We start from the raw sequence: 16,870 nt of genomic DNA on the forward strand, positions 1-16,870 counted from the left end.
AGGTGGCTGAGAAAAAGATGCCCATAACAAACACGGATGCCATATATTTCAAAAATACAGCAATCTAATTGAAAATGCAATTACAAACAATATATACACATGATGAAATATTATACAATACCCGCAATAATACTTATGGTTGTCTCATTATAAGTATGGATAGCTTCTCGATTTACCCCAACATGTTTATCGTATTTCTTTTTAAATGTGTCAATTGTGTTACAATTTACTACCTCCTAAGCTTTCCATTTATTAACAACTCTATTAGAGAAAAATTCCCTGCGACACCATAACATAGAATTGTCCCTTACCAACCGATACTGGTGTCCCCTTGTAAAAGCAGTCGACTGACGGCGAATTAATAAATCATGGTCAATCCTATCCATCCCATTGAAAATTTTGAATACTTCGATCATATCTCCCCGACACCTGCGTTCATACAATGCAAACATATTAAAAAAATGAAGTCTCTCTTCATAACTCAAGCCCCGTGTGCCAATAAGGACACGCGTAGCTCTTCTCTGCACCCCTTCAACTAAGTCTACGTCCCTCTGTAGGGATGGTTTTCAAAACCTTACAGCATACTCCAGTCCAGGACGAACAAAGCCACGGAAAAGCGGAAGAATGATTTTAGGAGAACGCGAAGAGATCTTTTTGAAAATGAAACCAAGCATTCTATTCGCTTTTTTTGACCACCGCTGAACAATGTTCAAAAAACCTAAACCGCTCGTCAGTGAGAATTCCCAAATCGGTGACCCTATTTGCATCCGAGATAGTGACACCATTCAACGAGTAAGAGAACGTGGATTGTTTGAATCAAAATGAGCGATCTATTGGCTAAATGGCCATGTCCTAAAATCATTGAATTATCTTTAAGAAAAAAATCAGTGTTGAGCAATATTATTGTTAACTATCCCATCGAAAAATGTGTTAATGATAGAGGGATAGATTGAAGTGTAAAAAAGGGAATATGGCACTCACCCATGTTTTTCCGACGGCACATAACCTAGATACAAGTTTTCCGTTAGGTCAAGAGATTTCAAGGATCCCTGACTGCTGCCAGCCACGTCATCCTGTCCATCCAGAGTCAACGTACCCTCTCTCAGATACCGTTTCGCAACCAGACGGTGGAATTTACCAAGATGTAATTTCTGCGGGGATCGGAGAACTACGGGACCGTTCCCCAAGTTATACCTGTCAGAAAATAAATACAAAACAAGAAATAAATACCATCTGGACGTTGTGCCTGTTTTATAGCAGCAAAATTTATTACGCAAAAGTTACATAACTCTTTTCATTCTCGCATTCATACGTCACTGGGAAAAAAAAACAAACATCGGCACCAATATCTGGAGCAACGAAGATGCATTACAGTAATTTTTCAAAGAAAAAAAAATGCACTTACCTGAATTCAACGAAACCATTCCTCACTGTCAGAGCTACGAAGTCGCCGACTCCACTGGGAGTCTGGCCGTTGTAGAGGATGATTCCATCGCTGGCAAAAGTCCGAAATTCCAGCTCGACGGATAGCCGCGAATAAGCCTGCAGACGGTGTAGCTCCAGGTATGAATGACCAAAAAAAGAAGGCACCTCGATTGAATTGTCTGTAGTAAGAAAGAAAGATCAATCACTCTAGAAAAAAGAAATAAACAATTTTCCATCTAAGTTTTCTTATTAAATAGGGGGAGGGGGTGTACAACACCTTTTCAGCCCACGTGCTAGATATGCGGTATTTCTACAGAAACTCATATTTATATATACAGGTACGCACGCACAACCTATGATCCACAAGATAAATATTGCATTCGGAGTCATCTGATTTGGTGAGTGACCTGAAACCTAATTTTGTCAGAAATGAATTGAGTGGCACATTTCCAGACCACTTGAATAAATTGGGGTGCAGTTCCACATCACTGGAGTGAACGGCGGTGCAGTTCAAAACCACTTGAGTGCAGTGCGGCACATTCACAGATCATCTCAGTGACACACATTTACAAATCACTTAAGTGAACTGAGGCAAGTAGTGGTGTTTTGGGTCGTTCTGGCTGCGCCGCACCAAAAATTGTCCCGTTCTGGCTGCACCCTCACAAAAATAGTTCCGTTCTGACTTCACCCTGAAAAAATGGTCCCGTTCTGGCTTTAAATTAAACAAGAAAACATTTTTTGAGGGTGAGGCCAGAACGGGACAATTTTTGGTGCGGCGCAGCCAGAACGACACAAAACACCACTATTGAGGCACATTTGAAGACCACTGGTAAACAGTGAGAGAATAAAAGCTTTAAAACGCCCTTTACGAAGAATGCTATTTTTGATGTTATTTAATGCTATTTTGACATTTTACTTGCGTTTGAAGCCCATGATTTCTAAAAATCTATTCAGGTTATAATTGCGATATTTTACTACATACTTTTTGAAGTTACGAACCAAAATCTAATATCCATCACATATATTTGTTTTTAATTACAGTGTGTTATAGACGATATGTAGAATGAAATTTTGAAAAAAATTAATATGTACATCAACAGTTTTGAATGTAACTCATATAAGCATACCATACAACCCTTTAGATTTTGGTTCATAACCTGCATCGCCACTAGCTGAATGTACTGCGAAGATTACAGAACATTCCATGCATAGAATTTTTTTTTGTCAATCGTGTTTTTGTCACATCACATGGATTTTGCTCAAAATGTGGCATAGAATGACTTTCACAGAAAATGACATAGTAGTCAAAAATTTACTATTGTTTTCACCATTTTGGGACACTTTCTATCAAAAAATGTTATTTAAGTTCACTCCAGTACCATTTTATAGAAAAGCGACAAGAAAGTAGTCGGATACGTTAATTGGTAGTTAAAATTGTAGCGATAACAAATAATTTTACTCATTATGAATTAATTTCATAACTGCAAAAATTATTGCGTTTTAGAAGAAACAAATGAAGCAAGAAAAAAATGTTTTCTAAATCTTTGTCGTAAATAATTCTTTCGCTTAATTAAAATGTAATTACTCACTAATTAACCTCTTAATTAAAAAATGAATTGGAAATGAAATTTTTAATTTCACTTCGAGCTTAGTTATTATTTAGCCAAAAGATAAGCGATTCTTGATAAAAGATTGAAAAAATGATAGTTTCGTGATAAATGCGGAATCATCACTTTCCAAGAACTCTATGGGTTACATTCATTTCTATTAAATGAAAAGTAAATGCTGACCATAGATACATAGATAATTTTTTAAAATTTATATGCATAAATAGACGTGAGAGAATGTTAGTTAGTGCTTAATTGTCTATAAATTGCCGTCTAAAGAAAAGGGGGAATTTTTAATCTATTTTTATAACTAAATAAATCCGATTTCAATGACTTTCTATTCAAAATGGAATTTCACTGGAATTATTTGTAATTAAAAATTAAATACCGTATTTCAACTCCATTAGGTATAGTGTTGCTGAAATAATTTAGAGGGAACATTTTTATAGAAATCATGACACAAAAAATAAAATAAGTTCTCAATTTTAGACTCCACATATCTGTGCGAATAAGGGTATTCTAATTATTTTAATAAAATTCGGCATGGTTTTAAATATTTAAAATTTTTTTTGCAAATATACGACACGAAAGTCGACGACACATTTTGGAAATAGTTAACTAATTCACATAAAAAATAGTACGGTTTGCACAAAAAACAACATATCAATCGCATAGACTTTTTTTTTTTTTTTTTTTTTAAATTAAAAAGATTTTAAACTTTAGACATTTCCCAAAAAAAGTTTGCATAACACAAAAATGCCACATAAATAGTGCTGATGGAGCAACAGATCAATCACGTATTGTCAAAATTCATCGATGGATGGTGCTGAAGAGTAATATTTATGAGGCCATGAATAAATCGGATGGATGGACAATGGACATACATTGTGTATTCCAGCAGCTTGATTTACATCGTATCAGCGCCATTTATTGTTAAAATTAAGGACTTTTTTTTAAAATGAGTAGTCTTTTCATCCTGAGTTTATTCAAATAAATCAATTTTTTTTTATCAACAAATATAGATTTTCAGCAAATTTTTGACGCTTCCTGTAATTATCAATATATGCACAACTTTGTGGCTTTGTTAAGAATTTTAATCAACTAATATTCATTATAAATAACTGCATATTAAAAGAATCCACAGCGTTGAAGCAGATATTCTGCTTTCGTTCCCATTTGTTTCACAGGTGAACGTGTTCCATTCGATATACAGTAGGATCTCGTTATGACAGCTTGGAAAATTTATGATTTTATTAAAGGGTGCTTATTATTATCTGACGAGTATTACATTTCCATGCTAGCGATTGAACATGGATCATTGTGTAGTTTTGCCTAAACACGGATGCACTACATGACTCGTACCGTACGGCAGCCAGAAAAATTAAGAGTAATGGAGTGAGTGTATACGTACACACATCTTCAATTCAACCTATGTTGAAGGCTGTTCCTCATTTGATATACAGGGCGTCCATAATAGACCCTATTATGTGTGTGTGCAGGGAAATGTTCAGCACGTGCTTTTAACGTCAAGTAAATTTCTTGGATTGTCACGACTTACCATACGTTTCAAATGCCCCCAAAGCCGAAAATCGCATCGATTACGGTCCGGGGGATCGTGGACGCCATAGATTAGGAAAGTGCCGGCTGATGACACGTTAGTCTGTGAAATATGTCTCAAGAACATTCTTAACACACACTGCAATGTATGGAGGAGACTCCGTCTTACATAAAGAGTATGTCTGTAAGGCAGTGACGTGCTTGCAGAGCCGGAACAATTTTGTTCTGCAACAGCAATGCATATCGCTTCCCGGTGAGCGAATATGTCACTGGACCTGTAGAAAGTAACTCCTCGTAGAAGTAGGGACCGAGAATAAATGATACAGTAATTCCACACCATACTGTCAATTTTGGTGAATGCAACGGAACCTCTAAGACAGCGTGCGGATGTTTCGTTCCTAAATTTGGCAGTTGTGAGTATTGACAGCATCATCCAAGTGAAAATGAACTTCGTCTGTCCAGAGGATATTCCAAGCTCATTCTGAGCTAGAAACTGCAATGAGAACCGGAGTCGAGCGTCATAATCATGTGGAATCAATCGCTGCACAAGTGAAAGTTTATACGATAATATCGGGGAGGATATTCCGCATGATCTTATGGACAGTTGAACGTGGCATGTCCAACGCGCTACACACCTGACCCTAGTGCTACCACGAGAACTTGAAGCTCTGTCCTCTTCCACCTGAAGCGAAACCTCCTGTACTGTGTCTATAGATACGTAGTACGTATTTTTTTTCCTCTTCCAGGACGAACAGCCAACGATCCTGTGGTTTCAAATTTGATAAAAAAATTCTTTTATTTGAATTCTGAAGTGAATTTTAAACCTCCCGATTTTAATGTTATAAATACGTATTTTTGTGTACCTTTCTATACTAAGAATCGGTACTAATGCGTGAGGTTTTCTCCATAGTTTGAAAAATCTTCTTTCTGCTGTTTTTTGGGTGATTTCCATTGGACTTTTAACACAGATGGCAAAGTTGCCCCGCTCTCAGGGTAACTTTGCCAACTCTGCTTTATATATTTTTGACGTATAAATGTACACTTTAGTTGTCATGTTTCCACAGATTGTGAAACTAGACATCAAGACTAACGTTTTATGATGATTTTGAAGCAATTTTCGTCCAACAATTAGTTAATAGTCAATAAAGCTGTTGAAAGAAGAAAAACAAAAGTGGCAAAGTTGACGTGGTTGACCCGACAAAGAGTTAAAGTCAAGAACAAACAACTCACCTTTAACTGCGACAGGAGTCGCAGATGTCGTTCTGGTGGTCAAGTGATGGATTTCTTTCTTGTTCAGAGTGATGTGACGAGTGGATTTCGTTTCAGATATCTCTGCTGGAGCCGTTCTCTGGATGGTCGATCTCCGGACTGGTCCTGGTGTTGGACTTTGTTGAGCCTCTGGTCAAGGAGAAAGAAATGACATTGAAGTGTAACGAATGAGCTTTCATTTCATGGTTTTATGGTTTATTAGTATTCGAGAAAATTGCTCGCTATACATATTAGTCACTGATGAGATCGAGTATTAGGTACGAAGTACAAAAGATACAAAGCGAAAAGATACTTTCGGAAAGAAAAGTCCCATTTCTCTGTGGGGGGAATCGAACCTACAACCTTTACTGTCTGGGTGAGTGCACTACCATTGAGCTACAGAGGACAGACTTTTTCTAACCGCTGCTGAACCACACATGCACCTCGTCCACATTTCTCTGCAGAACTTCTAACGAACTGGTACACGTTGGATTCTGTGTGTGCGTGTTTCGAACCTAACGCGAAGTTTGTTACTGTGTAATGCTTGTTCTGCCATATGTCATCAATTTTTCTGATTATGAGTGAAGTGTGATGACTGAATAGTTATACCGTTGTAGGCCTGTTGCTCTCGGTGGTGAGACCTTTTAACTGGGAGATCGGCTCGCATTCTCGCCCTGACGCTGGGAATCACAGAAAACCAACTTCAGCCGACCAACACTGTGGAGACGGTGGGGTTCAAATCCGGGTCCTCACGATGCGAGCAACAGACATTTTCTAATCGTAGAACAATCCATATGTAAATAACTACATTCATAGAATATTCAGATCACTCTTCCTGAAGAGGGACATCATGTTGTACAGTTCGGTGCAATAAAATAGGCTGCGACTCCTTGTTTGGCCAGGAAGTACAAATAACGTCACAGACTATCTATCCCAGTGAATATTTTTTTTCTGAAACGAAACGAAGTACAGTGATACCTCAGCTAACTGAGATAATTCAGTAATTCTGGTATCACGTTCGTTAGCCAAAGCAAGATTTCCCAAAGGTCTCTATTGAAAATCATTTGATTTGTTCCAAGTACTGCCCAAAATTTCAAGATAAGTTTTTAAAACACCAAGGAGCGCAATAAAAAAGACAAAAAATCATCAAAGGTTAACATCAACAGCTTCAAAAGTGGATAAATTGGAATTGACAGGAAAGTGAGATACGAAAATATGTTTTTATTTCCTTCTAAAGTACAAAACCTGCACCAGATTTAGTCTACTGAAGCTAGTGTTGACAGAACCCAGTCGATTTCGTAGGTGTCCCATCCATTTGTGATTTGGTCAGCTCATTTCTGTGCCTGTTGGAGATGTGAATGGATTTGCAGATGAGAAAGATAAAATCTCCAGTGAGTGCCTAGACTGTTCAGATTGATGCTAAGAGTCTTGTTTTGAATACAGTGTTCCTTTTCAATGTATTTTCAATTAGCTAAATCTTTCATTTCTTATGAAATGCTTCGAAATGTCCAGAAGCATAAGTGCAGGAGCATTTTTTGTAAAAAGATTACGAGGTGGGCTTGATTAAATTCGATTCGAGCACCAGTAATTCTGATGATGGGGGGCTAAAATTCAGCTCACGACGCTGCTGTTTTATGTTAGCGAATGCATCCACATCATCTAAAATGTTCGTTAGCCGAATCCACGTTATCCAAGATAGAAAAATCTTCAGTAACCGAAAGATTCGTAACCCAAGGTGTTCGTCAGCCGAGGTATTACTTGAATGGCTGGAAAAAAAACCCAACATCGAAGAAATGATTTGAGATCGTGTACGTGTACGGTCATTAGTTATAGTAGCACACACGCACATGAATATTAATCAAACCATCCAAACGCACTCTAAAAACTCTCACACAGGAGAAGCTCCAGTAAATAACTTATTTTTTACTTTCAACGGGAGTGATTTAATTAGCATGCATCGATTTCCTTCCGCCAATAATTTGAAAGCAGCAGTTACAAAGCAGACATACTCTCTGCTGAAGCATCTCTAATTTCACTGGAATTCCGATATCTAACCGGATCAATATCAAGATGCAAGAAAGTGATCTTAATATCCACGAGCCCACGAAAAAAAACAGAGAACACATTAAATTAAGAATTCATATAGAAGCCCAAAAACAGAACATTAATCTCGAAAGAAACAATGATGTGTTTTTTTTTGTTATTACGTGGAAAAAATGAATCGAAAAAACAGCGGGGAAAAAAATTATTAAAATCAGTAATTATGTGGAAGTATATGTTTTAACGGTTTCCATAAGCTTCTCTCCGGGGTTTTTAACAGGTGATTGCTGGAGTTGTTAATTAGCTCTTTGCTTATCAATTACACGTTCTATCGCCTTACTAGCCGCACACACACCCTTAGTAGAAGTTTTTCCTTGGAAAGAGCTTATTTGAAGCGAGTTTGGGCATTAATTTGCTCTAATGAACCAGATTTTTTTTTTAAATATTTACTTAATATTTAATTACCAGTTTCTAAACATCTCTCTCTCTCTCTCTCTCTCTCGGAAGTTTTGCATATATACCCACTCGTACCAGTCATTAAATCCATTTAAGAACTGCTCGACGTAGCCGAAAATTTATGAATAATTTTTTTTCTTACACACGAAGTTTAAATTGATTATTAATTAGCGAATAATGGTTTTTAGTGCGAAGTGGAGATACCTATTCGACGGTTGAGATGTTTATGAGGAAAATTATCATTGTATGAAGATAGTGACAGCTCACACACAAATACCGTAATGGATGAAAATATTAGAACATTTGTACTGAAAATTTCCTTGGGAACATGGAATTTTTTTTTGTTGAACAGTATTGTTGACATTATAGCCAAGTTTTGAGAGAGAAAATACACTGTTTCACAAAATAAAATAAAAAATCTGATTTTTTTACGATCCCTTTGTCCTCTAACTTCCAATAAGAAAGTTTCACCCTACCTCTTCTGAGCTCCCCCCCCCCCCCCCACAAAAAGTGCCAGAGTTTCAAGAAAATACCAAGTTTCGAACTCTCTACGGACCTCAGATAATGCCCACATGGGTCCTGGTTCTATGGGCAGTTCTGATAGATTCTGAGAGAAGTCACATTTTTCTTGACCCGAGAGCTTCATCTGACTTTTCCCCCATAGATCACTGTGGCCCTCTTACCCCCATGTCACGAGTACTATTGTACTTATTTTTACCGGCGGTCTCCCTTAGAATTACTCAGAACCACAAGATAGCCGAATGGCCACACTGGTATAGATTCACTCAGAGAGCCACATTTGAGAGCCACTGTTATAGATCAGTGTTTCTTAACCTTTTTTGCACCCCATGGGAGAGGTTCTACTCAGGGCAGTTTCAACATCATGAACCTGACTAAGTGATATTCTCGGGCTCCCCCTCCCCCAGATGGAAGTAACACTTTACATATTAACATAGTTACTCATTACATTACGTAGGCTACCTATGGACATAAGCCATTCCTCCTCGGGAAATGTCAGCATGGGGGGGGGGGCATGCATTGAGATGACCTGGTTGTATAGACCTCGTCCTTTATGTGGTTTAATGATTTGATAGACCTAGTTATCCTGCCTGCAATTCTGCTGGATCATCGTGAGGACCCAGTTTCGAACACCATCCGCGGAAGAGTGGTGGTTGGCTGAAGCTGGGTTTTCTGAGGTTTTTTAACTTCGAGGAGCAAATACAAGCCGGTCTCCCATTTGAAAAAGTCTCTACGCATAGAGCAGAGAGACGTACAGCACGATGCAGCTGACATATAGCAACAGCATAACATGAAAATTCAAGTTATTACCATCTTGACTTCAAAATAGGGGATACAGATAGCAGCACCGGCAAGAACACGAAACAAGCAAAGCTCTGACGAAAAAAAAAAATTAGGGGTTTTATACATAAATACATTGTAGAGACCTCTTCAAAGCTTTATATCTTCCCATTTGAATTTTTTCACAGCTCCCTTTGCTCCCCTGTCATCGCTCCTCATTAATTTTATTTTCACATGTGGTCGCCTTAGATTAATGCAGGACCACATGGCTTCACGTTGACATTCAATGGCTCTATTGCAAGACATTCCTAGACGCTGGAATCTGGAGCAGCAAACCACACTATTGAAATAAACCCACACACCGTCCTTGTGCACACAAGAGAACTGTAATATAGGAACTGTAAAAACGGAGTTTACACTAAATTTATATTCCTTGATAATGCAGGACCCGTGAAGGAAAATAAACACTTTTCGTTCACTTGATATATATATATAGAGAGGAAAAAAATATCATAGGAGCGAACAAACCTTCCACAGTTTCGAGAGATGGCCGTGTAAAGTAAATCAAACCGAGTAAAAATATTCAGCTGCTCAGCATATCTCTCTCTTTTTTTTGGTTTCCAGCAAGAAAAATGAGACGCAGAAGAAACATCTCATTGTCAGCCGTTCCTTTGTAAAGCAATGGGATTTTTCCAGGGAGGTGGAATAAAAGAGAAGTTCATGACTTTTAAAACGTCTCCTAGGAATGGCATCTACATTACGTGGTCGTGAAAGGAAAATGATGGAAACCGAATGGCTGGGAAAAATCCCAAGAGATATATTTTTTTCTTCTTCTATATTGCCCATGTTTTCGATTATTTACAAGAATTGTTTTTTTTTTTTTTTGCAACTCACCTCTTCCACCGTTTCTTTTGCATGGCCCTTCACTCGAGACTTTTATCTCTTTCTGGTAACGGCAACTGAAAAGACGGAGCTGGCAATCCGAACCGTAAGTATTCCCATCCGATCCACAAACTCTTTGATCGACATTTTCCAGGACGATTCTTCCGTCGTTGACGATCGTCGACGGCAGGCAGTGCTGCATGTCGCAGACGCATTGAGATACATGATGGCCATCTTCGTCGATTTCCTTGCAAATAGCACCGTGTAGACACACGAGGTCATCACACGAGCCTGTCACCGGCTGCGATATCGATTCTGAAAATGAAAGAGGCAGGCTGATATATATCACAGAAGGAAAAATTCGAGGTTCAAAGAATTTCAGGGAAATTTATTTTGATGCAGAGTGTTGATGTGGAGCTTATACGACGCACTTGAGTGATTACTTGGCTATTATTTTCCCAAAAGTGAAAAATTTCACTCATTTCATGGGATATTATGTTTCTGGATTTTCTGTAGTAGATTGTTGATTTTTCCTCCTTTTATCAGGAAAAAAATTTCATCCATGATAACTGGCAGGTTGAAAATTTTAGCAATTAATACACTTGTATTATATATGTCTTTGCCTTTAACCCGTTCAATGGTTTTGACGTAATATTACGTCCGAAGTTAAATGGAAAAAAACACCAAACAACATTTCTTGCCCAGTGTGTGTGTCGATTTGAGATAATAAAGTAACCTTTAGTGTTAGTAGATGAAAACACGTTTTTTTGCTCGAAAAATCTTTTTTCTCGTCTTTTTTCTTTGCTTATGAACGCACATACATGACTAGGCTTCATTTAGATTCCATGATAGGGACCCACACACACACACACAGTTGAATCCCGTTATAATGAACTACTACATGAGACCGGAGATCTCACTTCGTTATAATGAAATTTCGTTATAAATGAATTACAGGTTTTTGCATTGTTTCTATGTAAACTTATCTGGGAGATTAGAAAAGTGTCCGTTAAAACGACATTTTTTCAGTATAACGGTATTCTTCAAAACGGGATATGACTATGTATATATTTTTCTCTCTCTCCTTGTAACTCAGAATTTTCTGAATCACGACCATGCCCTCTGGGGCAATGAGCTTATATCGCATAAGCGACAGAGCTTGGTCGTACTCGGCCCGTTCTGTACTTACAAGAATGTTAAAAAAAAATAATCTAACAAGAATATAATCTCTTCTTCTTTTCCTGTTTTCTCTATACTATTGCTTCCACTTTTTGGTAAATCTTTGCATGAAGGGGAAGAGGAAGCAGAATGCTTTTCATTGAAAGAAGTAGCAAGAAAAACAACAATGGGAGGGTTAAGTTTAGAGTACTCTCCACAGACGTGTCATGGTGTTCGAGACTGCTCGCACCTCAGTTGGTAATGACTAGGACCAAGATTTCTATACATGACTTTGTATATTTTTCATGCATTTTACATATTTCGCTGTTTTTAGTCGATAGAGCATTTTTTTCCATGATTTTCAGTAATTTTAGGGAAATTTTTCATGATCTTCAGCAATTTTTAAGGCATTTTTTATGATCTTGGGAAGGCATATTTTCATATTTTGCATACTTAAGCAAGAATGTGATTTTTCCTCCAAGTCTTTCTTTCTTAACTTCATTTCCGAAAGTGGCGATTTCAGTAATAATTTGAAATTTTACTCATCTTTGACATTGTTTTTTTTTTTGGGAATGTTTGGCGATTTTTCGGCGATTTTAGCAACTACTGGCAATTCTTGTGTACCTTTGGTATCGTTTTTTACAATGATTGGTGATTTCCTGTAGTTTCCCGTGTTTTTCTCGAGGAAATATGCTTAGCCTATTTTGCAAAAACATATTTTTAGGTTTTACGACATTTTTTTTAGTTTTTTAAGGGTATAAATGCAGTTTTTATATAGCATATTCTGTCGGTTGTTAGGTCATAAAAATTATCGCTCTAATACGTCTTATTAATTTATTAAATTTATTCTTACATAATGGTAATCTCATTGACAAAGAAATTAATCTCGAAATATAGATAATGCAGAATTTCTGTCAATCAAATCTTACTACTAAGAATACATTCGAGTACTTCATCGGAGAGGTTATTTTGCATGAAGAATTACAACCCTTTTAATTAACTTGACTGACAGTCCCCGAGGAAATGTCAAATAATTTTCTATTTCCTCTCTGCTCTGATGTCGTCAACACCATGTCCTAAGTATAACCGAACCACAAATATCGGGTTTCCGTAAATCTACCCAAAATTAATATTAGACACTTTACGTGTCAAATATATCTGGAAAATATCGTAAGCATGTCAATCTTCACTATGTTGCTCGATATCGATTTATTAATTTTTTGATTGTTATTTTCATTTTTGATTGACAGGTTATGAAGTTTTTGGCATTGGAATTGACAAGGAAGTCAATGAAAAATGTCTCATCAAATGATGGTCTGTCAGAATTTGCAATCACAGAAATTATAATTGCAATCATAGATGTGATTCGAAATCATAGCATATATTTTAGTTTGTAATGAGTTGCGCACACATACATACACCACCTCTAGTTTAATATCTTATTGGTATCTGAATGAACAAGCGTTCGAAATTAAGAAAAATTTTACAGTTCATTCTAAATCCCACTCTCAACCTTATATTGTCTGTGTAATAATTTTATGTTCAGCTCTACTTTTTTTATCACAGGGTAATTCGCGCCATCATTATCATCATCGTTCTACTGTACTACAATTTCCTGTAATAGAGACCCACCGGATTACACAGCTTTAAATATACATTTTTAGCTTTTGCATCTAATTCAAATCAAAGGCGAAATATATAAATTTTTCCTTTGATATTGACTTTTCAAACAATTACAATAATTTTTTATGAAAAATTAAAAAAAAAACATATTTTATTTTAATACAGTAAAAAAAAATAAATTTATTACTAGGATAATTTCTGAATGTAAGAAAATTGTATTCCTCAAAGAAAATCTATAAATCGAACGTGTAAAATTTAGATACAGGATCTTTATAATTAAAGTTTCACTTTGAAATGACCATAAAAGCGAAACTACTGGACAAAATCTTATCAAATTTGGTAATAGTTTAAAGGATTCAATTTTCCGCACAAAAGAAAAAAAAAGTTCAAAAACTCACCACCAGAGGGGAATTGCACTGTATGCGATATTGTTAAACGAAATGAGACAGGAAGACATTTGTTTAAAATGTTTTTAATCGTTTCTAAAACATGTTAACAAAAACATGTTCAGTGTGGCATCCATCATTTTCTGGAAGCAAGTTAAAATCGCATTACTGCGTTCTCAACAGTAGCTCTTAGCATATCGGGAGGAATGTTACGGACATGTCGGTGTATCGCCTTTTTCAATTACTTTTGACGATTCCCTTCCGATTTAACTTGCTTTCAGAAAATGGTGAACGCCATATTGAACATGCTTTGTAATACGTTTTAGAAAGGATTAAAAACATTTTAAACCGACGTCTTGATGTGTAATTTCGTTTAACAATATTACGTACAGCGCCGTTCTCCACTGGTGGTAAGTTTTAGAACTACATTTTTTTTTGAGGAAAGTAGAATCCCATGACCTCCTGTAAACTATTACCAAGTTTGATAGCATTTTGCCCAGTAGCTATCCTTTTACAGCCATTTCAATGTGGAACTTTAATTATAAAGACCCTGTATATTTTAATGTTAGTAGTTTTGGTTTTGGAACAAAAATCATAGTGGGACTTACACGAAGCTGCAACGAGTAAAAAGCCTTGGCGTTTCTACTAAAACTTTTCTAACTTTGGTTATTTTCGCGTGGGTGTGCATTATATATCCTAGTGGTATATTTACCTGAAATTTCGGTAAGGATTTATATACGAAACTTTCGAAGAATTTTACCTGAAAATTATACGCAGAAAAATACCTGGATACAAATGATAGAGCTGTGAAAAATGAATTCGCAAATAATTACTGAAAATCATTAAATTCAACGTGGAAACGGGAAAGTAATTTGATATTTTTGCCATTATAATAAGACTTTTATAACATGCTTTCAAAAGAAGATCATTACTATACAAGAGTCCCTGACTAATACAAGTCTTCAAGTCACGATACGTCAGATTAAAAGATAATATGCGGTGTTTTGTTCCCACATACGTTCAAGACGAGACACGGTATATATAGAATCCTCATTAAAGGTAAAAAACGGAGAAAGAGATAGAGAGGACTACGGATGTTGTGTTATCTGATGGAAGTTGGTTTGTTGCGATCGGGTTTTTGTCCAGGGTGAATTGATCGGGGAGGTAAACAACAGATGTCACAATTAGTTGAAGGGAAAAATAGTGAGCCATCGCAAATGAGAAGCAACAAGGATCCGAGAGAACCAACGAAAAAACAACACACAATCACAACCAAAAAATAAATGCTTTTCCCAACCAGGTTTGCTATTAAGAGAGAGAACTTGCAACTTATCTATATACAAGGATTAGTTGTGTGTTTTCCCTACTTCGAATACTATTAATACATTTCCAATAATAATTGCAAATGCCTCCACTCGATATAAATCACGAATTCACACAGAACGAACCTCGTAATTAATGTCTTAATAAACAACTGGAAACGTGATTATTTAAATAATACCAAGGTGCAGAATCCGTATCAGAATTTGGATGAAAGGAAAATTCAACTAATTAATCCATTAATGCATTTTATTTAGGTAATAAAAGCCCATAATGAAATGCCGAATTTAGATTCGGTTGCAATGGATATTTTTTAAAATATTCGAAATTATTACGGTTATTTTAGTGTCAAATTCGCAGAAATGCACGCATTTCGTTTGAAATATACTTACCGTTATGACTTCCTAAATGGAAAGACCTTTGCATATCATTAATGGAGAAAGTTTCATGGAGCTATATGGTTTTATTAAAGTGAATATTTCACTCGAAAGATTTATAAAGTAATTGCAAAATATTTACTCTTTAAAACTTTCTAGACGGATGTTTTTGATAAAACTCACTTTGATGTATGTAGAGAAAGATGCCCTCTCCACTTGTTAATACAAGGTATTCAGAAAACTGGCTGTTGTATAGGGATGCTAATTTCAGCTCGGTCTCTACGGGGATCCAAACTATCGCCCTCTCACATTCCGAACGATTGCGCTAACACTACGTGCTTGGAATCAGATAGAATATTTCTTTCTTGTACCGTATATATACTGAACGGTCCCACCTGATGAGCAACCTAGTGAGTGAGTAAACTAGTGAGGCAGAGTGAGAGACTTGATGAGTAAATAATAGATGGGAGACCTAATCAGATTTATAGAGTGAGCAACATAATAAGATTAATAGAGTGAGCAACCTAATCAGATTAATAGGGTGAACAACCTAATCAGATTAATAGAGTGAGCAACCTAATCAGATTAATAGAGTGAGCAACCTAATCAGATTAATAGAGTGAGCAACCTAATCAGATTAATAGAGTGAGCAACCTATTGATGAGTAATAGAGTGAGTGACGGTTAGTGAACTCACGCATGTTGAACTGTTGGCTGTGAATTATTTTTTCGGTGATTTTCCCGAAAATGTTTTGTTTATATACAGAAAAATTTATAAGATTTAAAAATACGCGCAAACAATACGCAAATACTAATTATAGAATTCTCTGAAAAAACAAATCACAAATAATGATTAAAAATTATTACACAACCTAGAAACGAGAAAGTAATTCGATATATTTCGCCGGTAAAATAAGGATTATGTAACACATTCGCCAAAAAACAAAATTATTACTTTCACACTATTCTGTTTTACGTACGTCTCCAAAGCGTCATATTACGTCCGATTAAAAGAAAATATTCGGTGTTTCGTTTCCCACGTATGTTCGGGACGCGCAATAAGGTAGAATTCTCATTAAAGGTAAAAACGGAGAAAAGCGACGTTGTGTTGTTATCTGATTGGGAAGTTGGTTTTGTTGCGATCGGGTTTTTGTCCGGGGTGAATTGATCGGGGAGGTAAACAACAGATGTCGCAATTAGTTGAAGGGAAAGATAGTGAGCCATCGCAAATGAGAAGCAACAAGGATCCGAGAGAACCAACGAAAAAAAAAAACACACAATCACCACCAAAAAAAATAAATGCTTTACTTCAATCAGGTTGGCTATTAAGAGAAAACTTGCTACGTCTCTATATACACGGATTAGTTTTGTGTTTTCTTTACTTCGAATGCTATTAATACATTTCCAATAATTGCAAGTGGCTCCACACACTCGATATAAATTATGAGTTCATGCAGAATGAACCTTATAATTGATTAATTAATAAACAACTG

The 16,870-nt window shown here is 36.4% G+C and overlaps 1 protein-coding gene across 1 annotated transcript in view; it reads right to left on the reverse strand.

Moving 5' to 3' along the window:
• LOC149088139 (agrin-like) overlaps positions 1-16,870 on the reverse strand; it is a 344,527-nt gene that overhangs the window by 42,830 nt on the left and 284,827 nt on the right. The window contains exons 16-19 of the mRNA XM_089244905.1: positions 10,527-10,829; positions 5,820-5,987; positions 1,406-1,604; positions 982-1,194 (exon numbers count right to left, since the gene is read on the reverse strand). Of these exons, the coding sequence (XP_089101031.1) occupies positions 982-1,194; positions 1,406-1,604; positions 5,820-5,987; positions 10,527-10,829 (883 nt within the window). The remainder of the gene's footprint in view (positions 1-981; positions 1,195-1,405; positions 1,605-5,819; positions 5,988-10,526; positions 10,830-16,870) is intronic.

This window comes from Pholcus phalangioides, unplaced genomic scaffold (assembly GCF_987345545.1).
Source record: "Pholcus phalangioides strain wild (caught in Gottingen) unplaced genomic scaffold, Ppha-v1.0 ptg000003l_1, whole genome shotgun sequence".
Classification (NCBI taxonomy): Eukaryota; Metazoa; Arthropoda; class Arachnida; order Araneae; family Pholcidae; genus Pholcus; species Pholcus phalangioides.